We start from the raw sequence: 26,946 nt of genomic DNA, 5'->3' as shown, positions 1-26,946 counted from the left end.
CAGCTCAGTGGAAACACACAACGACACACTTTGCATGAGATCATTCAGCAGAACAAAGTGTATGGGGTCCTCATTCAGGCCGTCAGAACTGTTGTGATGTATCATTTATGTCCCTATTGTGTGGCCTTTTCTTGAAGCATGTTGACAGAACCATTATTCTGGATTATGACAGATTCCCATGCATTCACTGGCTTTTAATAACGCATGTTAATGCTCCAGTAGGTTTATGACAGGTATTTAGAATTACAACATGAATTATGACTTCATAATGGGCTTGTATTCCAAATTATTTAGGATTGTGTGCATTTAAACTCTGAACTATAGGGAGAATGATGGCTGGTTATAAGGCTATCATTTGTCTAGGTGTGCAACGTGTAAAACACGCATAACAAGCATACACACAACAGCCTTGGGATAAAAGATGTGCTTCATTTTTCACTGTATTTGAGGACATTATTTACTGTGCTTACTGGAACAGTAACTTTTTGCTGTTACAACACAGATATTTATGAATTTGTTAGCAGAGCAGCTCGTGTAGAGTCATGCAGATAGGCTTTGATGCGTTTACATTTGGTTGAAAACAACAAATAAGACTAAATGTATTTCTGATTAACTTTTCATTGTTCCTACTTATTAATACAGCTTTTTACAAGGTTCTTATGTGTCAGTTTTTGGAGACAAAGATTTGTTTTGAAATGATCTTTAACCCTTTATTGATCAAATTAATTATTTTTTAAAAAGGACTGAAGTTTTAAAGTCTTGTCATATGCCCCCTTTATTACAATAACCCTCTTTTTTTGAGGTTGAAATGTTATATTTCGAGATATTTTAAGTAGTGCCCAGTAAAGGGTTAAAACTACTTTGCATGCATGGATATGGTCAAACCAAACACAGACGGGTCACTCAAACTAATAGGTTCCTATTGCTCCTCAAGCCAGATGCAGCTGAAGGACAGTTGTCAATTCAGTGCAAAATACAGTAGCTATTTGCTGCTGACCAGATGTCAAATGGTTCGGATGGGTTTGGTAAATGTGCACATCAATTTAAATGCCGCCTTTGGAATCTTTGCAACATTGCCATAAAACTGAACTATCAGCTCTAATGCCAGTCAGAGGAGCTCCTACTCGTCCTACATTGTTAAGTTGCTGCCAGGCTGAGCCACAGAATGCCCATCTGCTCCATCAGGGAGAATTCTCACTCCATCGATTTGACTTGTTTGGAGCTTGGCTGAGGAAAGCTCATTAGCTTTGCAAAGTAAGATATTAGGAGGTTTTAAACAGGGAATAAACAGATTTGATTTGAAGTGTTTAGATATTATTTTAAAAAGAACACATTTGCCAAACAGAAAAAAAATCTTCCATTCAGATGAAAAGCTGAACTAACTTCCTTCTAAGTTTGGTCCCTAACTCCGGTGACATGGAAATCTAGGTATAACTTTTTGAGTAATGCTAATAACAAAGAGACTATTGAACAAACAAACAAAAAAAACCCTTGTTAAAGGTAATGGGAAAGAAAGAGAGAGAGGCTGACCAATAAGAGTGGAAAAATGTCTTTGTCACAAGGGACATGCCTTACTGAACATAAAGGACTAAAAGGCAGTCTACTTCCCGTTTCTCTTTTATTGGGCACTTTAAAATTTCCTCCAATAACCAGCAGAGATTGATGTCAGGGTGACTCTGTGACAACTAACATATGACCCTTAAAATTTAGACACACCCATTTCCTTCTTTTCTGTGTATCTGGCTGGGTTTGTGTGTGGGTATGTATGTGTGTGGGGTTCATATTTATGATACAAGCTTTGCCCAGTCATACCGTGGGAGTTAGCAGGTCATCTTCCCTTGCCATTAATCACTGCCGACAGCTCATAAGTGCCCAATCTGCATGTGAAAGATCTGCATGTGTTTGCATGGGTGAGCGTGCATGTATTTGCATGTGTGTATTTGACTATGGTTGGATCCCCTGTGGCTGCTTATTGAATTAGAAGTGGCCTCTGCTGATGGTTAACTAAAATGCAGCATGAATGCATCACTGGTGGCATTTGTACTGCAGCTACAACGTCTGTTAGTGGCAACTCATTAGTTGAGTTTTGCATTCAGTTCATGCTGTAATAGCAAGTCAAAATCTGGGTAGAAAAATGTTTCCACTAAAACCTGAAATAATTCTGTTCATTTTCATAAATATAGATTTCATGTTTTAAAGAGAGATTTTATGTATGATATGTTGTACATTATTATGACAACAATTGTTTTGTCCAAATTTAGCAATATAATTTCTACTTTCTAATAAGGATGCCCCTCACTCCGTCTGTGTGGACTGTAATCTGGGTTACTCTGTTATATGTATTGGGAGATCAAAAGCAATGAGATAAACAGAACAAACTGTGAACAAAAAAAAACAACTGTCAATATGAGCATATGCAGACATATTGTACTCTGACTAAACCAACTTATAGGTTGACTGAGTGAGGAGCAAATAGCTTTTGCACTTAATGTGACAAACTGTAGGAAGGGTTTTGCTATATTTTCTTTCCACAGTGACAAAACAGGCTAGCTTTCTATTTCTTTGCCGGTTCCCTTGACAGAAACAGGAATGTTCGAGCTCTTCTCTCTGTCCAGGTTCACTAAAGGTTGTTGCTTTACTGGAACATTTGGGATTTGGATCACATTGAATAATACTTTTTTTCCCCTCTCTCCACACCCAGACATGAAAGGAATAAGGGATCGTTATTTGCATTTTTATGCCTGAGTGTATTTTTCAAGTGGGAATAGAAATTCAGTGAGTGGTGTCAAGTCCCAGTGCTGCTGTGTCCTGGAGTGCATCAGGCAGCCTTTTCATCTTCACCCTAACCCAACTGCTTTCTGCTTTCCTTTAACCATACCTTTAGCTTTTTACCCCTCTCTAACTCTTCTTTTTTTAAATTGCCCCTTAAATGTTAGGTTTTAAATGTAATGCTTTATTATTTATTTCATTATTTGTAACATTTGTTTATTCCCTAATTTAGACGTAGCCGCTGGACTGGACCAAAGATACAACAGAAGAGAGAGGGTAGATAGAGGAGAAAATAAAGGGTAAATAGAGAATAAAGGAGAGAGTGAAACAAAAAGTAGAAAAAGCCACAACAACTGTGCAATCGAATCTAAACAGAGAATTCAATTCAATTCAATACTTTATTAGGTCCCCGTAGGGCAATTTGTGTGCAGCCAGTAGCATAAAAGTGCAATCAGTCAACAACAACAAACAATAAAAATAATAAAATAATAAGGCAAGTTAAATAACAGTGGAAACACGGTAAGATGAGAACATCACAGCACATGAAGCGACGCCAAAAGTAGCAAATTAACAACTATGATTCATTTAAAAATCCAATGGCTCTTGGGATGAAGGAGTTTCTGACTCTATTGGTTTTAAACTTAGGCACGCAATATCTCCTGCCTGAGCGCAATGGCTGAAACTGCCTGTGCAGAGGATGGGCAGGATCTGCAAGGATTTTCTTTGCCTTGCATACAGCCCTGCATTTGTAAAGATCCCACAAATCACTTAAATGACAGCCAGTAATTTTACTGCACTCTTTAACTATGCTTTGTAAGCGGTTTCGATCTTTAAGATTTAACATGCCAAACCAGCAAAGAAAAGCAAAGGTAAGAGTTGACTCCACAAAACAGGAATAAAACATTTTCATAAAAACATTGTCAACGTTAAAAAATCTCAATTTACGAAGGAAGTGCATTTTCTGGTGAGCTTTACTACAGACAGCATCAACCTGGGTGTCGAATGTTAATTTACTGTCCAGTACTGTTCCCAAGTACTTGTACTGATGCACCACCTCAACTACCTGTCCATTTATCAGGACAGGAGGGAGGGCAGGAGTGGATTTCCTAAAATCTATCAACAATTCTTTTGTCTTTGACACATTTATGTGCAGGAAAGAAGACTGACACCACTCAAGAAAGTCAGTCAAGACAGGGCCATGATCAAGAACATCACCAGAGACCAGAGAAACTATGACAGAATCATCAGCAAACTTAATGACATGGCGGTTCTCATAGAGGCTTTGGCACATATTTGTGTACAATACAAACAACAAGGGAGACAAAATGCAACCCTGGGGTGCACCAGTGGAGGAAACCAGAGAGTCAGACAGAATGCTGTTGACTCTAACTTGCTGAGTCCTGCATGTTAGAAAGTCAATTAGCCATAGAATCAAAGTTCCATCCACATTCATATATTTAAGTCTCTCTGCCAGTAGATGTGGCTGAATTGAGTTGAAGGCTGAGGAAAAGTCAATGAAGAGCAGCCGCACTAACGTCCTTGCACCTTCGAGATGACTGAGTGTCAAATTTAGGAGGGTAGCGATTGCATCATCTACTCCTCTACCTGGCCGATAAGCAAATTGGAATGGAGAAACCAGATAACCAGTCACCACAATGTTAATAAACAGTAAACATCTTAAGGCCCTTAAGAAAACATAGCAGACAATCATTAGGAGCAACTGTGGAAAGAAAAATGGTAAAACCATGAACAACAATGACAGCAACAAGAAGTGTGTTTGTGTGTGTGAAAAATATTAAGGCTGCATTGTGTTAAATAATCATGCAAATGCAACCACACCCCCTCCAAGAATAAGAAGAAGAACAAGAAGGCATTTACAGATATTCAAAATGTAACACCATCATAATTACTCAAAGTAATTCACATTATGCCTCTAACTCTTCATAAGTCTTTAAAGTGGAACTATTATGTGCATTTCAGGCTAATTTATTTTTATTTCTGAGACCAGAAGGGCTGGGATTGATCGAGTTATTGTCACAAATCGCTTTATTTACTTCAGACAGACCCTCTCCGTAGGCTGTCAGATCAGCTTGTGGGCAAAACAAGTGGATTGAGACTCTTCTGCATTAAGCCCCGCCTCCCGCCACTGCACTACATCAGGTGCGCGCACCACAACAGCTTTCGCCGTCATTGTAACATCTCATAAACAGAAGCATTAGGCTAATATGAACTCAATAAAAAAAAACAAAATACAATGTCAACACATAGCATACAGCCCTACATGTTGGAACCTGAATCAGACCCTGAAAACGAAGTGGAAAACAGCAACCCACAGCAACGAATGCAGCAGGATGTCTCTCTTTGGTAAACTCACCAGCCGTCGTTCAAAATAATTTTATCCAATGTTTTCCATCCGCCTGATGTATTTGTACATGCCCTTGTTAACCAGTAGAAGGTAACCAATCACCGAACCTTATCCCCCCGGGACGACACAAGGATTTCCAAGTAGAAAAAACTCTCTAAAACGATGTGTTTTTTGTCGCCATGGAAACCGAACGGGGAGAGTGGTGGAACTCAAACTCAAACATGCGTTTAGGTGATAAAAAACAGTGCCGTTCACATGTCTGATGAGGATTCAACACTGTAACACTGTAGAAAGCTCAGAAAACTTGAAATACCATAATAGGACCCCTTTAATATTGTTTTTTTATGCTTTTCTTAAACACATTGATTGTTCCTAATTCTTTAACTTCTTTTTGAAGCTCATTCCATAAATTTATTCCTTTCACGGTAACCGTTTGTTTAATTATTTTTGTTCTGAACCTGGGTTTTTTAAATATGTCAGTTCCTTTCAAATCATAATGACTTTCTCTTTTTTCAAATCTTTCTTGTATGTTTACTGGCAACGTGTTCCTGTTTGCTTGATACAATACCTGAAGAATACTACAATTTACTATAGCATCGAATTTTATTAAATTACATTTTATAAACAGTGAGTTTGATGGATCTCTATAATAGTTCTCAACGCCCTTTTTTGTAGGATGAACAGAGGCTGTGTATATGTTTTACAGGTCGTTAGATATGGTATAATCAGTGTATTATATAAAGAGAGTAATGCTGAATGATTCAGAAATGGTTTAACTTTATGTAACACTGCTATGGATTTAGCTATTTTTCCATTTGTAAAATTCTATATGGCTTCCAACTGAGATCCTCATCAATAATAATTCCTAAAAACTTTGTTTCCTGCACCCTTTGAATTTCCATCCCATCGATTTTTATAGATATCTATATTTTTCTTTTTGTCATTGAACAGAATAAATTGAGTTTTATTTACATTTAAAACTAAGTTATTTTGATCAAACCAAAGTTTTATTTTTTTTAGTTCTTCATTTATGACTTTCATTATTTCCTGCATGTTTTGCCCAGAATAGAATAGTGTGGTATCATCCACAAACAATATACCCTGTAATAGTTTCGATGCATTTGGAAAATCATTCGTATATAATGTAAACAAAATTGGACCGAAAATTGAACCTTGAGGTACCCCCCAATTTATGTCACACAAATCTGATTCTGTATCATTAATTTGAACATATTGTTTTCTATTTTCTAAATAACTGGTGATCCATTTATGGGCGATCCCTCTTATTCCATATTTATTGAGTTTCCACAATAGCCGTTGGTGATTTATTACATCTAATGTTTTTTGCAAATCAATGAAAATATCTACAAAGACATTTTTATTATCTATTTCTCTTGCTATTTTTTCAGTTAATTCCATTATTGCCAATGTTGTTGAGTGGTTTGGCCTAAAACCATACTGATAGTTGGTTAAAATATTTTCCTTGTGTAAGAATTTGTTTAGTGTGCTAGCAAATACTTTAACTAAAATTTTGGAAAATTGCGGAAGCAAAGACTTTGGGTCAGTGCCTGCTCCAGTGCCCCCAGTCAAGCACCAGACCACACTCCCCGCCTTACGCCACTCTCCACCCACTCACCCATGCCACTAAAACGTCATAACCAATACCCAACCCATTCATCCAACTCTCCAACCTGCCCCTCCCACTGACACCGACACCCTAAACTCGCCCTGGCTCATGACCAAAAAGATAGGGATGCATTCCAACTGCAATTAAGGATCAAGATGAAGAAAGTGATGCAGATTAATGTTTAGGGTGGAGAAAAATTAAGCTAACAGCATGTGTGCAGAAAAATGTTGCTTTATGCTCTGCCCACCCCGTAGTAAAACGCCAACCCCCAAACCAGAGTACTGCATGGGTCCAAGCATCTTGACCATTTATTGTCTAATTATATGCATATACAATGAAAAAGCCCTGTCCCGCAATGATAATGCGAGACAGGACATTTGTCCCAGGACTTACCTGCAATGAATAAATATCCACCTGCTTATGTTTCATTCAGACATTATTAGTTGTATGGTCTTTCATAATTTAGACCAGGAGTTTTAGGTGGATTTTGTTGTCCAACTCACCTGATTCAAAGGAGTCTGACTGTGTTATGTTATGTCTCATTAGGTTTATTCAGGTGTGTTAAAGCAAGGAAAGATATAAACCTGCTGGACAGTTGCCTTGAGAACCAGAGCTGAGATACTTGTTTTAAGAGGAGTAAGATGCTGAAAAATGTGTGTAGTACTTGATCATATACGTTACATTTCAGGGAACAGTTCCATTAAATTACTTAAATTTTAAAGAAGGATTTTAGGCAGTTGATTATTAGTTTCTCTTACTGATGAGTTGAATGTTTTAGATCATGAAAAGAAACAAGTCTCTTCAAAATGTTTGCTGTAAAAAATGCACTTTAAATATTGGTTGATAAAAACATCTGCTTGGCATATGTGGAAAATGGCATATTTTTTCTGTGAGGTTTTTTGTTTTCGGTTCACTTCAGGGATTGTTCAGTTGCTGCCACTTATCCTTGCGTGATGTTTATATGTTTGGTTGTGCGTAGGATAAATTGTAGTCATTATGCCAAGAGGTTGTAGACAAGGTGATTGGAGAACAGAGGCACTATTAGTGGGTGATTACATCCCATTCTGTTATTGCAAACCAGCACCTCATTAGCATGTTTAAAGGCTGCTTTTCTTGACACTTCATAAATCTGACACATAGGGACCACACACAGCTTGTGCATATGTGAAAATACCATAAACAGTGTAGCTTTGGTGATTTTTCATTTCAAATTCCAGACATGGCATTTTTTGTTTCTGTACTCAGTTTTTTAAAAAAAAAAGCACAATTTCCGGATTAAAGTACACCTTTATGTAAACACAAGCTTGTTCACCCAACAGCAATGGTCACGAGGTTTGTTTGAATCCTGGCACACAAACACAACAAAAACATCAATTTAAACAAGTGAGAGAAATGAACAGAAGTACAAATACACACACATACAAACACAGCTGGCTTAGTCAAACAGAAGCCAAATACAGGACCACTGTGCATATTTATAGATGTAATCTGAGAGGTCAGATTTATAACAATGAAAAGCGAGTGGAATTATTTCTTTTTAAATAATTGCTTTTTAGGCACAGACACACACACTGGCACAAGCCCTGCATCTTGAGTTGCACATTGATTCGGGGGATATTAAAGCTTCAGTGTTATTAATCATTGGTGATTATATTTTCAGTGAAGAGTTTTTATGAAGAAGGGGAGGGAAGATAATATTTGCAGTTTGCACGGATCAGAGGCCAGATACCATGAGCAGTGCAGCTCAGACCACATCTTCATGCAGACAACCGAAACAGTTCACTGGCTCAGTGTGTTGGCTCCGTCTGCACTGGCAAAAATAGAAAAATAGGTCCGCACACTAGAATTAGATGTTTTATTAACAAACACCAAGTGATGTTTCGGGCACAGCCCTTTTTCCATCTGCATTGGAGCACTGTATGTGGACAACAATGTCATTTAGGTACAGTGAATTATTAAACTGTTGTGGAGGTCTGCAGAGTGACAGATGAGTCTGAAAGTTAATTTGTAAAACATTGTGTAACTTAATATTATTATTCTTAAGTGGGTTGTTCTGCTGAAGTACAATTTATTTTAAAACCTTTACACACCTACTTTGAATATTTTGTCTGAATAATTGGCTCTGCAATACGTTTTGACCAGTCAGAGAAGGCATGTTGACAGCATCTACAGAGCTAGGCACAAGCTATGCATGAGTCACTTTGACGCTGCTACTTTGTACTCCATGTCACAGCTTCAGCTCCTAAACAAAACAATTACACTCCCCAAGTTTTGCTCTCCTCTCTAGAAGAGTGTGCTCTTTTTGTTTTGTTTAGCCAGCATCAGCACAATATCGCCATTGCTAATGTGGATTTCATGTTTATTTGGTTTTTTAATCTTCATCATTTATTCACAATTTTACATTGCATTTGATGTGCACAGACAAAAACGTAGATATTTCACCTTCAAAATATTCACAATTTCATGTCATTTATTGTTCCAATAGAGTTCCCAGAGTATTAATTTAAGTATTATTCTTATACAAGACTTAATTATTATAAATTTCCGGACAGTATAGTTCAGGAATGTTAAACGGGAGGCCCCTGATTACAGGCTATTACCAAATAACTCAAATCTTGTTTGAATACAATCTTTACTGGTTTTTTTTTTTTTTTGTTGTTGCAAAGGCACAAACTGTTTTCTATAAACTGTGTTAAAAGTGTTTTTGCCTGTATAATAAATTTAATACCAGTAAACTTGAACTGTGTCTCTCAGATGACTAGACTTTAGCTCATTCACTCCCTCTCTGTTCTGCAGGTGTGATGCCAGATCGGCAGTTTGCTGGAACCCAGTTTGTTTGCAGTGTGGTGGCGTCTCACGTCAGCCATCAGCCCTCCAACAGCTTTAGTTTTGTCTGGATTGCTCCACCACCCGGCACTGGCTGCGTCAATTTCCTGTAAGTCATATGTGCATGCATGTAAAATATGAAGGAAAGTAAACAGCAAAGAAAAAGAGCAAAAGAAAAACTGTTGCTGGATGGCCTTCTGATACTCGCTACAACCTCTTGCAGCTGCCACGTGTCTACACCAGACATAGAAGTCATAAACTTATCTGGTAATGCAGTTCCAAGTTAAACAAAGCTTAAGAGAGGCTTATCAGCTGACATCATAGGCGGTGTTCTCCCTGTCTAAGCCCAAGAGAGGATGTTAAAGGTCCATCCTGTCATCCAGAGGTTAAACTGGAACAGACTTATTGCGTGTGTTTATCATAATTGCGCTGCTCAACATGGCCTGCAGGTGTGAATGTGTGTGTTTAGCCTGCAGAGAATTAGAGGAAATGTCTCCATCCTCTTGTTCAGCGCATCATCCTTCTCACTGGAAAATGTGTGAGCGGTTGGTCAGATCCACCCAACCCCTGAGGATGGGCGTGATAAAGACATATACATACTGCACAAAAAACCTTGTTCTTCCTCTATGATGTGGCATTATAGGGACATTAGCAAAACACTGTGCAATTTCCACAACAATACACCTTTAGAAGTGTAAATGTTTTTTTTTTTTATCTTTCTGTGTGCCTGAACTTTACTGTTTGAATGCCAAAAGTAGACAGAGATCAAGCTTCATGTGTTTGATAGTAGCTCTGTTTTTTCAGGCTCTTAGTCACTTTCTTCACCTCACACTGCTGAAAATCCTGTGTAACTAACTTTCTTTCCTTCTGCTTATCTTGGCTGGAGATTTACAGACACATGCTGATAGTCTGTCAAAATGCAATTAACCACTGTTGCTGAAGTAGTGTGGTGGTGGAAAAGAGATGCTTGCAGCAGCTCTACTGTATACACAGTCAGCAACACAGCTCTACATGACAAAATATTTTCAGAAATTTACCTTTGCTAATTTAACCCTTTGATGCATCATGCCCACTACAGTGGACACCTATTTAAAGGCTGTTTTTTCTTATATGCATAAGTGAGGATGGTATATTTGTAATTTTGCCACTATTGTGGACATTGGTAAACTCACCCAGTGGCTACACTCTCCTACACCACTGCAGCCTGGAGGAGGACATAGTTGTTCTCGGTCCCAAGCCTGGAGAAATGCAGCCGTGTGATGAATCGCCGTGGTGACTTCTTCACAGGGAGAAGCTGAGAGAGGGGAAAACAAAAACAACAACTTCAGTGACAAACAGGACGAGAAAATGTTACTAGTACTTTTTTTAAAAAATATCTTTATAAATCTGACAATTTATTCTTTTATAAATATTTACATAAAACAGATAAAATAAAAAGTAAAATAATAACAAAAAAGGGGTCAGTACATATATGTAGGATTAAAATATTGCATGTAAAAAAATGTGGTATTGTCTTTTTTTAATTACCCATGCATAAGAGGGTTAATGATGATTATTTAGACTTGTAGACATGGAATGGATAGGTATTAATATAAATCTAAACTTGCAAAGAAATGTCCATCATGTAGCCTGTATGCAACTGATCATATCATTTTATCTATTTTATCCATGTGCACATGTCATCTGGAATCTCTCATCAGATTTATTTACATTTGATAGATGAAATATTTGCCCATGTAAGCGTAGCTAAATTATCGCTCAAAACTCTGAAAATTTTGCAAACTTACACGTGATTGTTCTATAAAACTGAGTTAAATATGTTGGCAATACTCACACACCCCTTCATAACTTTTTGGAAGGAATATCAGAAATTTTTATGGAAAGAGAGACAGAAAAAGATTCAGCAGGGAGATTTTGCTGAATTGGAGCTGCCATTTAGACAATATCCACTGAGGCAAACAGATTTACTGGCTTTTTGTTTTGGTTTGCCAGCAAACACATTTATTGTTGAGAGTGTGTAAGTTTACAAGGATTGTGTTTTTCCTTAGTATTTGTGTGTGTGCACATCTGTTTGTTGTGTGTAAGAGTAAAACCATGGAGCTGCCAGTGCGTATGACAGTGGAGGTGGCAGGAGGCCACTATTGTATGACAATAAGGGCCCCTGAGGCTGACCATATCAAAGTCAGCCAGTCACGCTCCAGCTGGTTGAGGATTGCTCCTCACAAAAAGCATAGAGACACTCATGCAAACATGTTCGCTGGGCCCTGCTGTATTTCTCAGCTCACATTTACATCATCTTCCTGAGAACTTCTCTCAGGGTTTGGTGGAGGAATTTAACAAGAATGGACTTTCCGATCTAAGCTAAGACCATCTTTGAGGTTTAAATTTGGTTATGGAAGTATGACCGTCTCTTTCAGTCAAGTTTAGTTTACCATCTTGGTTTGTATGAATGTACATTTTCCAAAAAATGTGGCTGTGAAACAAATTCTCCAATCCCAAGTCATTGTAATAAAAATGCTGTTGTATCCAGCACACACCTGTATTGACTGTACAAAAAGTGAATAATGTACTCTCTTGCCCTTGCCAGTAGCAATCCTGTCCTGATTGATACAAGGACTTTTTTCCCCAAGCGTTGTCCATGAGTGTTTAAATTAAAGTCACAGACATCTTCTGTCCTTCAGAGGACTGGAGCCAGTCTGCTGCCACATTAATATAAGCCCTCTGAACAGTTTTATGGGCAATATTGTAGGAGTGTCCCTGGTAACACATCACTAGGAAGAGTGTGATAGAGTGCAGTGACGTGGGCATCCAGAAGAACTCATTTTCTGGATGGCTGTAAATTGCCACCTAAAGAGAAGGAGAGACCTTGGACTAGAGGAGGAGGACTGAGAGGCAGAAGAGAAAACTGAGGATTAGGAAGACACACGCACATTACGCATTTTGACATCGACAACTGTTACAGCACTCTTACACCTCACTGGAAATATGCATTGTTGTTTCCTAAACGCAGAAAAAATTATTAATACCCTTTAGAAATTGTGATGAATGAATGAAATTTACATTTTTCCGATCATTATATTCATTACATACAAGTACATTGTATACTTGTATCATTATATAGAAGTATCTTTAATTGAATGACAGTGCACATAAATAATTACTGAGTGTAGTAAAGAGAAAACAAGAAAACCATCATTAAACAACCTAATAGGACTGAAACCAATTTTCCTAAATCTGTTACAAAGCTTAACCTGACTGGGCTGTCGCCAGTCTTCATGGACACTTGGAGGAAAAAATATCTCACTGAGCTTCTTTGGTGTCACAGGTCATTAACATCCAGCAGTAGTATAATTATATTTGAGAGAATGGTGAATGAAAATGACCAGCTACTGATAAACTAAACATAAGGCAAGGAGTAAACCTTTGACAGGTAAAAAATGCAGAGTCACACATTTATAACTGCATAAAACAAAATATGGCCCAGTTTTTGTTCATCTTAGATTTGACAGTTCACACCACTCCAAAATATCCTGGCAGCTTTGCTGTACTCAGCAGAGGTGATAATGTTTAATAACTTCTTCAATTGAAGGTGAAGAAGCACTGATGTGTTGCTTCCTTTCTCTTCCTTTGCATCAGTTTACAGCCTGGAGGCAGATAGTGTAGTAGTGTGTGTTTCAGAAGTGTGCCACAGAAGGTAGCGTCCTACAAGTGTAGTGTTGTGTGTAACTCCAGAAATTATGTATTGTCTATGAGTGTACATATGCATGCTCACATACAGCCCTGCCTGAACATATTCTTATGTGTCAGTAAACGTGCACACATTTGGCACCAACTTCCTGTGGGATTCGGACAGATGCTGGGTTGAATATTGCTTCAATTATTGCATGTGAACCCTCTTTCCAAGTGTTTCCCTGAGGAAGAGGATGTTTGAAAATTTAATGGCCCACTGTTCTTTTCTGCTTCAAAATGTTGTGTTTATGTTTATGTGTGAATAAATGCATTTGTATGAAAACATGCAAGTTCTTGTATTTGTTACCTGTTGTTCACATGTGGAGTCTGACCAGTTCGATCATATTTAGGAAGAGATATTTAATTACTCAGCGAAAAGAGTTTATATGTCCTCTTGTATTTTGTAAGTATTGTTGTTGCAGCTGTAGTGTAAAACCAGTCGTTTCTCTGTTTAAATGATTTGTGTTTTTATGTTTCTGATTTGGTCACATGCTACAGTTTTCAGATGTTTGTATTCTGTGTATATTCCACCGTTCATAGTAATGTAATAGTTTGAAGCTCAGCTATCTCAGCCATGTGTTGTAACAAAAATTGCCATAGCACTCCTATATTGAGCTGCAGATGTTGCTTATTTGCAAGTTGCTAAACGAACTCTTTTCAGGTGAATTTATTTATTTTTGTAAATTTAGCAACTCACCTGCAACATGATGTGAACTAATGTCTTTGACTTCTAATTATAACATGTCATGATTTTAGCATAAGCAGTTACAGAGGTCACAGTTCATAAAACTCAGAGCTGACCTGTGTCACTCAGCTCCTAATTTCTCCTGGTATTAATCCACTTCATTGATTCATCGAAGTCAATCAATTTAGACGGTTTAAACATCATTTTATTGATTAATTTTAGTAATGAGCTTTTTTCTTCTTCAGGGCCCACACTGCCCTGTAGCTGTGTGACAGGTCCACTGTAGACACTCAGCCAGGTTATATGAATTATCGCTTCAAAGTAACTGGACTTTGCCATTGTACATCATACAAATATGGAGAAGAAATTATTCAGATGATGGTTGTCATAAATCTGACAAACTTTTGCTCAAATATATCACATGATTTACACATCTGAGACATAGTTTCCATAAGATTCCACTTTTAAATAAAAGATCCCATCCACACGTGTCATCCTTCACATTCACGTCCAACATTTCTCAAACTTTTCAAATTGACAGATTTTTTTACAATGATAGAGTAAATCTGACTTTTCTGATTAAACTAGACTCCTGTTGCCATTTACCATAAATGTGCTGTCCTTATTGATATTTCTTTATTTCCCAGGGGACGGCCCATGACTCGTGTAATTATGTGCACAGACACACATTCACACATAAATATAGCTGGTACACATCAGTGCTTTGATCAATATTGCCACATTGTCCATATCACCAACATCACAAAGTCTCATTACCAGAAGGTCACTGTCCCACCTGCAGGGATATTGACCACTTTAACAGTTTGAGATGAAATAGAGCATGAAGATTGAAAAAAGAAGTCACTTGAATTTAAATGCAGCGTAATGAGCTGTCACTCACAGAGCTGCCGCAGATGTAAAGTACTTTGTATTAAACTGTAGGTCCACATTTTGCACTTTGATAAATACCAGACACGACTGCTGGCAGGGAATCATGTGATGTTTACTCTGTGTAAATACAGCCTATTTTTTTCTTTACCTCTCTTGTCGCCATTGTCCTAGTCTGACCCTCACTAAAATGCAGAGGATGGCTTTTAAAAACCCATTTGAGATTTCCTGACTATCAAATTTTTCGTTGAGGCTTTCATATTTCTTGTCTTCCAAACATATTTACTCCTAAGTATCTGCTGTTGTAATCTTTCCAATTATGTTCCACTAATGGTGTTCAAGGTCAATTGTTCTTCTGTTTAAGCTGTCTACAGAGTAATAACGATGCTTCTTCTGGCTGTATTTAGAGCCATAACTCTTAATGACCCTGTGCTAACAAGCAGGTAATTTGCCAAACAACTCCCAAATCCCTCCTCTGAAGAGCTTCATTAAATTTGCATGTTCTCCAAGAGTCCTTTTCAATTAATGAATATAAGGAGGTGGAAGGAGGGGTCTGGAGTAATGCAAATCCACTGTCAGTCACACCTTTTTGCATAAAAAAAACTGCTTTGCTTGAGATGTAGTCGTTTAAAGACAAGATCTAAATCCGCCAATTTTAATAATAATCAAAATTAGTAAAAAAGCTTTTTGAGGTGAAAGAAAAATTTAACTTAATTCAGATTTGAGGCAGCTGCTACGAGAGTTTTGTCTGATGGCAGAAGTAGAGTGAGCCATCTTGTGTTTGGTTTTCTCTCAGATGTCATTTTTTTGTTAGAAAAGAATATAATCAATCTTGTTTAACAAACGTTGCCTGGGAGGTGCTGTGTGTTTTCTCCTGTTTTTAAGTAGCAGTAGCCGTATTTAACATTTATATTGCTTTAGGGTAAATTGGCTGTCTGGCCGACTGTGTGCTAGTATATAAATATATATTTATGTGTGTCTTGAGTGTGTGTGAGTGGTTAGCAGGAAGCTGTCAAGCTGGTTCCTGGGGGATACTTATGGCCAACAGCAACATGTAATCTAACATGGAGGACATGCTTGGTAATTACCCACTCGCGGGTCTTTTGGGAGCTGTTTGAGTGACAGCCTGTCCATTTGCATACATGTTAAAGCTCATATATGGCTTAGAGACTGCGTGCGTGTCCGCCTTACTAGTTTTCCTTGCTAGTTGACAGCCGACTGTGGTCTTTGAAAGACAAGGCCATGTAACCCTCCACCTATATTACCTTTGACTTCCCCAACCCTTCGCCTTTTCCTTCCTTCTGTTTATTCACCACTCATTCTCAAATCTTATCCTTTTCTTCATCCCTTCAGAGTCTTACTGTTTTTCATCTCTTTTTTTCTACGGACTAATGAGAGGGGGGTGGATGACACATATTTTCAGAAGATGAATGAGCTCTGGTTTGAATCAGAGGATGCTATAAGAAAAATGTCAGTAACACATTAAGGCCCTGAACTGCCTCACCCACAGAGAAAGTCAAATTAACATTTAGGTGTTTGGTATTTGCCTGTGTCTATCCTGCTCTTTGTGTTTTTTGTCCCAGAGTGGGGACAGAAATAAGAGGCACACTTTGAGCAACCACTGGAGAGTGACAACAGATAGACACTGATGCTGTGCTGCACTGATCAAACACTCTTCTGCTCGGACTAAATGCCTTCTTCTGGCTATTCTTTTAATGACATACATGCTATTAAGTCAAAAGAGCACTCATGCACTTACCTACTTGGAAGAAAAGATTCCACTTATTCCCTGAATATATCTCTGTTATTATTTGTCTTGCCTTATCATTTGTTGAAAGGAAAGAAAAATTTGACATTATGTTCTCGAACCTTCAGCTTTCTATATTTTGCTTTAAATCAAAGAATGACTACTTTGATTTGTGTAAATAATTGATTCTTACTTAACTTTAGATTTCATTCTTTATTCCTTTAATATCTGTAAAAATCTGGTTACACATTCTGTGAGAAGGAAAATGTTGATCCTGTTCTTGAGGCCGGAAGAACAGGAAAAGCTTTGTTGTGATTGGATCAGTTCACACTCCATTGCTACGTTTACATGGGAGTTTTAATTCCCGTTTAATTCCGAATAAAAGTTCATTTCGCTTTAAACTGATGAAAAACTACCGTGTAAACAATTAATTCCTAATCCAAATTTCTATTTGGAATTAAACTTAATTCCGATGTAAGTGGCTGGTTTATTCGCATTTTAATTGAAAACTATTTAATTCTTCTGTCATGTAAACCTTCATTCCGCTATAAGTTAATTCCGGTCGTTCTGTGCATGCTTGTTACCTTGTCCTGTCCCGATTATGCACGTTGTTTTGATTCCCATGTTTGGTCGGCTATCTTTCGTCTCCTTCTCACTCTCTGCTAAAAGTGAAGTAGTATGCTTATGTTGAGCTGGTACTTTAAATTTATAATAAAAATAGCAGCAAAACTGGTACTTATTATGTAGTTTTTACAAGTTATGACTAAAAAGATGAGAAGCAGGGAGCTAACTTTGTTTATTTTCGGTATACGTCATATGTCACGTGCACCTTCTGTCCAATCAGAACCTTTCCCAACCCGCCACTCTAAAGAGGAATTTAGTGAGGACGTGTTTCATGTAAACCTCTGTTCAGAATTGTAATTTTCATTTAAACTCGTAGGAGAAAACGTTAATTCTGAATGATTTAATTCTGAATTATTAATTCCGAATTAAAAAACATCATGTAACCATACCCCTTGAGAGGTAGTGAGGAATGTCCATGGTTTTCTGTGCAATGAACAACGGACCCGGTTATTTGATGTTTAATGAAAAACTTGGGTTTTGCAAGCAATGGGTACTGTGTCTTTAAATGTCACATATGTTTTAAATTTTTTCGTTCTTTCTCACCATCTTAATGAGATTTTTATTAAAAGTATCCGTTCAACCTCGCATCAGCAAAAATGCTGAGGCGACAACTTTCCTCTTTGTGTTTTTCCATGTTAACCCCACCCATCTCAAATGTCCAACCAATCACACAATACTTCTAAGAGCCCCACAGGAAAAAGTTTTTCTTGGCTGATGCATTGAGAACAACCTGCAGATGTCTCCCTGTGGCCTCATGAACAAGATAAAAGTTCTTGCTTCAGGTGGAGTATGTAGGAGGCTTTACTGCAGGGGTGATAGCTGTTTTTACGTGCAATGAACAACTGATTGTTTACTTTATTTATGCATACATCAAGCATTTGTGCATGCTTGTAACTACCAATGGCAGTCAGAAGAAGTTTTTTGCATTGTATTTTCCCATTTTCAACGACAGTAGAACCACTTAGACACAAGTGGATTTGAAGAAGGTGGAGAAAAAAAGAATTATTAAAGATTGTCTAAGGTTCTTTAATCTGTCCAAGAATCCCTCTCACACACATTTAATTGAAATTTTATTTGTTAAACCAGTAGTGAACATGGTGGACACCATTGCTTACCATTTTTTTTCCTGTTGACACTCGCTGCAGCCTTCTACTTGGGCCAGTGTTCCCTCATGTCGACTGACGGTCAATTTTTGATGTCTTTGGAATCATCAAACGGCGATCTAAAGACAAAATGAGCACTTTTTAGTTGGTGCCAGGGTAAAGGCTTCCAGTTTGTGGGGCCAGTTGCTCAAATCCCGTCCGCTCAATGACATTTTTTTTTCACAGGAAACCTATAAAAACTTATTTCCCTTTTATGTGACTTCTCTTTGATGTAGAATAGAAAAATAAGCAACAAGTCTTCAGATTGTTTTCATTTTCCTGGAAAACATTACTCTCTATGGCAATTTCAATGGGCATCCAAGCTTTCCAACCTTTTAGGGTAGTTACGACCATGCGTTAGTGACGTATGCAACTTCTATTGACTTATTTATTTCATATTAGATGAGAAACTTTGTCCATGACAGGGCAAGGTTGTTCACAAGGTGGTGTCTAAGTTTTTAATACATTTTTGTTCTTTCTAATCTGAAACAAATTTCTGCTTCACACTTTTCCACTTTAACCCCGCCCACATCAAATGTTCAACCAATCACAGAGTACTTCTCTGAGCCCCACAAGAATAAAATTTTATTTGGATGATGTGTCAAGAACATGCCTCAAGATGTGTCCAACCACATTGTCCTAAAACCAAGAAAACGGTTCCTCCTTCACAGGAAGTAAGAAACAGACTTTAGTCGTGTGGCTTTTGATAAATCTCTCTATCCCCTGGCACCTAGCAAATCTGTTAAGTGGATTTGAGCTGTTTAGTAAATATTTCAGGACCTTGTTCCTACATCTCCACCCGTTGTTCGTTACGCGCCATCTTTTATTCATAAATACCAAACTCAAATTAGTTTTCACAAATTCTGAAAAATGAGTGTAATTAAGTATGTTTTCTCTCCGGCTTTGCACAGGCACAAGAGGTCATTATTAATTAATGATGGTTCTATTCATTATTCATGAGATGAGAGGAACAAGTAAATGCCTTGGCACCCATAAAAGGCCTGAGTCTGCAGGGTGGGTAAAGTTTGGGAGCTGAGAGGCTAAATTCACATGGGGCGGTAGAGAAGGTGAGAGAAATGATAAATAAGGAGAAGCAGAGTCTTTTTGCTTCACTGATGCAAGCCTCCACCATGTTGTCTGCACATACTTGATCTTCTCTTGTGGACATATGGAGACTGGGTGTGGCACAGCGCACATAACACTGCTTTGGTAACATCCATAGAGTTTAATGCAGATGTGGTCCCAAGGTGAACAAGTCTAAGTATATCAGTGTACTTTCAGGCAACCATATCTCTCTCCATGTATCAAATGATCCCTTGTGATTGAATCTCATGTCCCTTCTTTGTATGTAAATACTGCAAATAATTTGCTCTTCCCATCAGCTGCAGATTTGTCAGTTTGCAGCCCAAATCTCTTAGTCTGAGTTAAAACCTAGCAGCAGTTCTCTGGATGAGCTGCAGCTGTGGAATGGTCTTTTTAAGAAGTCCTGTTTAAAGACACTAATCCAGACTACTGAAGATGAACATATGTTGTTCATCTTCAGATGTTGGTTGGTTGTTGGTTGGTTTAAATGTTGCCTTCAAGGTTCAAGGTTTGCTTTTTTGTCATTGAGCCAAGTGGCACAGCAAAATTTGGAGCAAACAGACAGTGACACAGTAAGTCTATTGGGCTGCAATCGTCCAGTGATGAAAACAAATGAAGTTGTGTATTATCTGCATAACTGTGAAAATTAATGTAAAAGTTCTGTAATATTTGACCAAAAAAAAAAGAATATACAAGTTGGAACAAAAGAGGTGCAAGGACTGACACCTGGTGGGTTTCCACAAGTCATAGGGTCTCGCTCAGATTCATAGCTGCCACTCGAAACAAAATAACTCCGGTTTTCGAAGTGATGTAACAATGTGGCCATATGTCTCCAACAGCAATTCCAAATGCGATCCGTTAATTCAATCTCCATGATTCCGCAATACTTTCTTGATGCATTTACGTTTGTTTTGAACCAACCACCTTGCAATCATATGTATTACTGATAAACTCGATGCCTAAAATCGTATGTTATGAATATGGATCATAGAAATACTTTAAACACAAACACACTAGTATGAAGAACACAAACGTGTGCTGAAGTGAAACTTAGAAAGAGGCCTCTTACTACTAGTGCTCCATAAAGTGCTCCCCTCACTGTATGTGGGTGGTACACATAGCTGTGTGTCTGCTTGTGTTTAGTAAGAGGTTGTTCAGATTTACAAGCCAGAGATTATGTTAATGATTAATGTCAAACTTTAATTGCAACATAAAAAAAAAAGTACCAGATAAAACAGCTACACTACTCCCCTTGATCAGTATACAGTAAGAGTGTATGCGGTCAGTCAGTCAGAAAACATATCACAGCTGTTCTGTTCTTGATGTATTTGACCTCGGCTCCTCTGCGGCTGTTTTTCCTCAGTCCGTCATGTGGCGAAGATGGTGTACGAAAAAGGCAGTATAGTTTTTACTAGCCAACTAAAGTGTTATTGTCCCAAAAAAAAAAAAGTTTCCTTACTGGGACCTCTAAATAGACAGTTTTGCTATAGACATTAATGGGAACAAGTTACCAAAAGTTCTTAACCTACTATTTTTACAATACATTTCAGAGCTTCTCTGAAAGCAGCAGCTTTTTCCAGAACCATTGTATTATTTGTGCTGATATGAAGACCAGGAGCATAGAAAACATTTTCTTCACTGCATGTTTCAATCTTATTCTTTTTTCACAAATGATCGTTAGTCTCTTTCTGCATAGCTGCAGAACAGTCTCAGTATCCCTGTAAAAGATCCCGCTGTACTCCAAACCACTTCACCCTCTTTTAAAAGATCTCTCCACTTTCAGATGAATAATGTATTTCATGGCCAGAGGAAAGAAATCCATATCCCATTTTGTACATGTAGCATATAACATACAATTAGATTAACACCGACATTGAAGAATGCACGGTGGTAGTGCGCAAAAGGCTGATGGAGGATATTTGATAACTTGCATTATGTTATGCTATCATAGTTGTATTATTATTACAATATCTTAGCTGAGTTAGCCTTGTTCACAACAGCCTCCAGACTTTTTGACATTTCTGGCATTAGGATCAACAGTGCACATGTGTAAATTTAGTCCTGAGACGTTTTTTTAAACTTAAAATTTTGACTTTGTGAAGAAATGTCTTATGTTTACATCAAAGTTACATTATATTACTTTTTCAGAAAACATTCTCCTTTGTGTAAAACACCCAAACACATCTGTTCCAGATCTATCATCAAGCTGAATAATAAGGAGAACAAGTTAACTTTCTCCTTGGTGCTGTTTGTTTTAATGATTCTACTCTCCTCTTTTCTGCTTTCATTCCTTCTCCCAGAGCTACAGCAACACACCGAGGACAGATCCTTTTCAAGGATGCGCTGGCCCAGCAGCTGTGTGAGCAAGGAGGTAGGTAATGGGAACAACACAGTCTTCCCTATCTGAGACATTACATATGCATAATGAATGTTTATAGTGCACTCATACGTAGATATATCATACCTGCACAGATACCTGGCGGTTAATGCAAACACATGCATCAACGCCTTACTGCTCCCACAACCTTTTTTCACTCTCTTGTATATGTGAGCATAAACTTTGAGATTATAAATGTCGCAAAGAAGTTGACATGCTTCTTCTTCATGACTGTGCCATTGCAGCCCCTCCTGACTTTCCCTCTGCCTAATGATGCAGCCAGAGTTGGAAATATTCGATGTCCTATATTACCAGCTTAATTTCAGCTTATGCTAAACTCAGCTCTTTCCCGCGTCTCTCTCTCTCTCTGCTAGAGATTATGCTTCATGGCCAACTCTTCTTACATCTACTTTCTGTGACAGTCTTAAGTAGCTATTGACAGGCAGTGCAGTCCCACTCTGCATGCTGAGTCTGTATAACTACTTGTTTACAGGAGAAAAAAACCTTCTTCTTTCTCACTCAAGAATTCCTCTCTGTAAATTAAAATTTGACTTATTGCTTAAAGTAGAGAAGTAGTCTAAGTTCTGTTGTTCTTTTGTTTTTTGTGTTTTAACTGTTTGGGGAACAAATAGCAGAATTTGAACTAAAGAAAATGTTACATATTAGCATTACTGTAAATCGTGTTGTAAAGTAGAATTACATAGAACAGAATATTAATATTTTGTTGATCCCAAAAAGTTAATTTGATTATTTATTTATCAACATGGTTAGCCCCCAAGGACATTTATAAGCACTTTCCTCAGTAAGTCATTGCCGACTACTTTGGGTGTAGCAGATAGCAAAAAGAGAGTGCTCAAATTTGTGCCTTTGTGCCACTTAGAAGAGATGAGGCACAGAGCCCAGTCAGCTCTGGAAGAGCGACAGAGAGGCAGAGCGACAACAAGCCTTCTCTCCTTTGTCTCCTTGCCTGAGAGCTCATCCTCTCACCACCCTTGACACACTGCCCCAGTCTACTCCCCCTGCACATGAAATATCTGCAGCCAACAACATTTAGTTGTAAAGTGCCAAGGCCCCACAGTATCACACAAACACACAGCTGCTCACTGCAGACAAGCTGGAAAACATAGATTTAGACCTTACAAGGCCTTGGAGGAGACAAATTGTAAATGGCAGAGCATGGAGGAAGCAGTGAAATAATGCAATCTACAGGTATGATGGGTGTATAGTGAGATGGGATTATGATTAGGAGACACTGAGTAGGTAGCTGGGGAAGGTAAAGCTATAAATTATAGTAGTCATTAATGACAGTTTTATCCCATTGGTGAAGGAGGATAGAAGGACAAATATTGTGGGATGAAAAGATAGTGCTGATGAGCAGCTTGAAGGTCATAAGCTACAAGTGATTTGAATGTCTGTTTCTTACAGAATAATTATCTATAGCAAAAATAAGCAGAAAAAGAGTGGATGTGATTTTATTTTGGTACCAACGGCAAATAAGCTGTTTTTCTTCATGATGCTAAATAAGTCACAATTAGGAAGTGAACATTACATTTCATGCACTATAGATCATCTTAAAAGATGCAAGCATAATTTTACCCTGCCCTGCTGATCTGACCCAGGATTCTGACATATCGAAGTCTGATAATTACTGTAGCTTTGCACAAGCTGCAAAAACAGCATTAACAAATATCAATCATGGAATATAGTTTAAGTGCATCAATAATATATTTAGAATTGAATCTCTAAAGTTTAAATATTATACAGGACCTGAAGAGAAAAAAATTCCACATCATATGTTTGGGAAATGAAGAGTCCAAGAATCTGAAAACCCAGGTTTGAGTACCTAGCATATCAACAGAGGGGAAGACCCACAGTGTTTTAGCTGACGAGGCGGAACTGCGATTTGTGGCATATCCACATAGGCTTCAATTTTAACCGCCGCAGGTTGATGCTTGGTTTAGACAGAAGAATTTGGTGAAATATTTCAGAACACATACTCAAAATGTCTATTTTGACATTTTAGTTTTGGAACTGAGGCCACAAACTGTGAGAGGGACTGCTAATGAATATTTGTTTAATATTTGATTGATAACCAGCCAGAAAACACTTATTCAACTTTTGTTCCATTTTTTTCTATTCTTTTCTTTTATTTGTTCTTTTTGGTTAAAATAATGTTTGGATAAAGAATGTTAAAATAAACTTTACACAAATCATGACTGCTGTCTTAGTTTTCTCAACAAAGTTAGACTTAGTGGTATATGAGACATGGAGCAATGAACTCTTTCTTCCTTCTTTTTTTCCCTTCCAAAATCAGCTGCAGAGTAACAAAAAGGCTTCAGGCTGCCCCTACTAGGAACTTCAAATCTGGGCATTAGCATTCAAAGTGAACTAAAAGATATGGAGACCAGCTCAAGCCATTTCGGAAGTTCATATGCTTAAGATTCAAGCTTTGAAGAGCTGAAGAATTGAACACTATCTAAAGCTGGGTTATGATCCATGGAGCAGAGGGAGGGAAGGTTAAAAAAGGAGCGGACGGATTGAGGCAGGGAAGCAGCAGACATGCAATCAGGACTGATCGGCTAGGTGAAGACTTGACGAACAATGGAGCAGATTAATCAAGGAGCAAGAAGGTGTGATTTGATTTATCTTGATAAGGTGATAAAGAGCAACATAGATCATTTAAATAAATTCCAATGTAAATACAAGATTTAAGGTTAAACAGGAGAAATTTAAGCCTTTAACTCAAAGTGGAATGTGTGAAATGCAACACTTTGCTTCCCAGCAACATAAAGCCCCTAAAAGCCTTCAAATGCTTGAGCAGGCACTGGATTTGTGTGTGTGTGTGTGTGTGTGTGTCTGTGTGTATGTACACGTGTCTAAAATAATCTGTCTAGCAGTGTTGGGGGATGCCTGGTCCCAGACACACTGCTCCCCCCTGCGCTCACAGCTCCTTTCTGCTGTGCCAGCATACTTCCTCAGCCCATCCCTTCAATCTGCCTCCAATTCTTCCTCCACCATCCCTCTAAGTTTGCTTTGATCTACACCCCAAAACTTACTCTATAAATCCTCCATATTTTGTCTTTACTCGTGGATGTATGAGATATAAATAATGAGAGTCTGACAAATAGTTCAGCAACTAAATAAAAGGCACAGTGCAATAAAATAGTTTGTGACACTAGTCAGCACAGGCTCCTAGAGATACTTTATATTATAACATGACAAAATACAAATTACTGCTGCAGTTTTAAGTAACAGAGCCTCCAACAGACAAGTAAAATAATCAAACAACATATTTCTTACTATACTGAGTGAACATGAAAAGACCAAAAGTCAAACTCTTAGAGTTTAAAGGATTTTGAAACCTGGATAGGTAAGGAAAGGGTGTGAAGGGCTGGAGTCATTGATGTTGAATGGTGCCGCAGACCGTCCATCACCTCCATCTCCTGACAGCAGGGCCACCTCTCCCCGCTTTCTGCCCAGCATCCCCAAGTCCTCTCATTTCCAGCAAGAAAATAAATCAGATCTTTATGGGCCTGACCAAGTGCACTGCACCCCAGATGGATTATTAAAGGGACATATAACTCAAAGAGGCCACTGCTCCCTGAGGGACGCCCGATCACAACGCAGCAGAAGAGGGACAAGTGGCCTAGCCTCTCCTACCTCCTCACCACCCACCCAGTCTGCCAGCCAGCCTGCTTGCCTGGCTGAATGCCATCCCTCATTTCTCACCAGCAAGAAATCTTGAGACCTTGATTGTCTTTCTCTCTTGAGTCCTTACTCTCTCCTCCAGCTATCATTTCTTGTCTGTCTTGCAACTCCCTTGCTGGTCCTCTTAGCTGCTCTTCTCCCATTTAGAATTTACATATTTTTTTCATTTGTTTTTATAGTTTTAGTTGAGATTAATTTGGAATTACTAAACTTTTATAACTAAAGGTTAAGGATGTTGTATGTGGGGGGATATTTGTTGTTGCTAGCTCCTTTCTAACACCATCAAGCAGGAGATGTCTTGGCATGAAGTTTGCACAAAAGTCAAGTATTACATAATAAATAAATCTTTCGTTCCCTTAGAGACATGGCAAACACGGGTTGCTTAGCAGGTTTCTAAAAACAAAAAAAAAAAATTACTATTACTTTGGATTTAAACTTTTGCTGAAAAAATCAGCTAGAACATGGAAGATGAAAATTAAAAAATAGTAGTGATTCTTTCTTTCTCGCTTGCTTTCATTCATCTATTATTGATATAATGACACCAATCAAAGCCCAAAGGCCAGGGTTTTGCTGAGTCTCTACAATCTTACCTAATCATCTCTTTTAAGTCACTGTAGAAGAAAAAACAACATCCTGCACCCTGGCGAGTCGGTAATTTCAACCACCAGTTAGACAAGAGCAACTCAACTTCAAATGCAGTTCACGCCATTGAGGAAGTGAGTCAGGCGAAGGGAAAAAGAGCAAACAAGAAGAGAACAAGAGAGAGTGGAAGGGTGGGAGTTTGGTTTACAGGGTGGAGAGAAATGGGGAGAGGGAAGTGATTAGAGCTAGAAGAGGGGGACAGGATTTAAGCTGACTTGTGCCCTATACTCTTTGTGCCAAGATGTCTGAGTCTGCCAAAGTTTAGGCTCATTTGTCCCCACTTATCGCACCTCAATTCTGTTCATCAGCACCCATCCGATTTGGGTCTTGGTGTAGCATACTGAAAATTCCCTCATATTTTTTGTATTTGTACGTACATGCATGGGGAGATAGGGCTGGGTCAGCTGTGGAAGGCAAAGCTGTCGGAGAATGTGTGTATTTCTGTGTGTGTGCCCCATGCTTGTGTGTTTAAGCCCTGGCCAGGGAGATACAGGCATTAGCAGAGATGAGCTCCTAATAGAGGAGGCAGTAATTGAAGTCTTTAAGAAAGTGAGAGGGGATTAATCCAAGCGAAATGAGCGCCACTGTCTCCTCTTGATGCGAAGAGGGTGAGACAGAGAGAGACAGAATGGGTGCAATGGAAGGAATGCAAGAGACAGCAGGAGGGTGTGATGAAGCATAGAGAAAGAAAACTGTAAATGAGGCCTTTTTGGAAGCTTGAAGGGATTATCCAG

At 38.3% G+C, this 26,946-nt stretch overlaps 1 protein-coding gene across 1 annotated transcript in view; it reads left to right on the top strand.

Moving 5' to 3' along the window:
- Positions 1–26,946, top strand: part of reln (reelin) — a gene marked incomplete at its 5' end in the record, with an annotated part of 111,505 nt that overhangs the window by 40,995 nt on the left and 43,564 nt on the right. The window contains 2 exon segments of the mRNA XM_079255996.1: positions 9,558–9,696; positions 21,786–21,856. Coding sequence (XP_079112122.1) covers positions 9,558–9,696; positions 21,786–21,856 — 210 coding nt within the window.

The sequence above is a fragment of the Telmatherina bonti genome (assembly GCF_933228915.1).
Source record: "Telmatherina bonti genome assembly, chromosome: 2".
NCBI lineage: Eukaryota > Metazoa > Chordata > Actinopteri > Atheriniformes > Telmatherinidae > Telmatherina > Telmatherina bonti.
The sequence above is the reverse complement of the archived record's forward strand: the minus strand, read 5'-3'. Positions and strand labels throughout refer to the sequence as shown.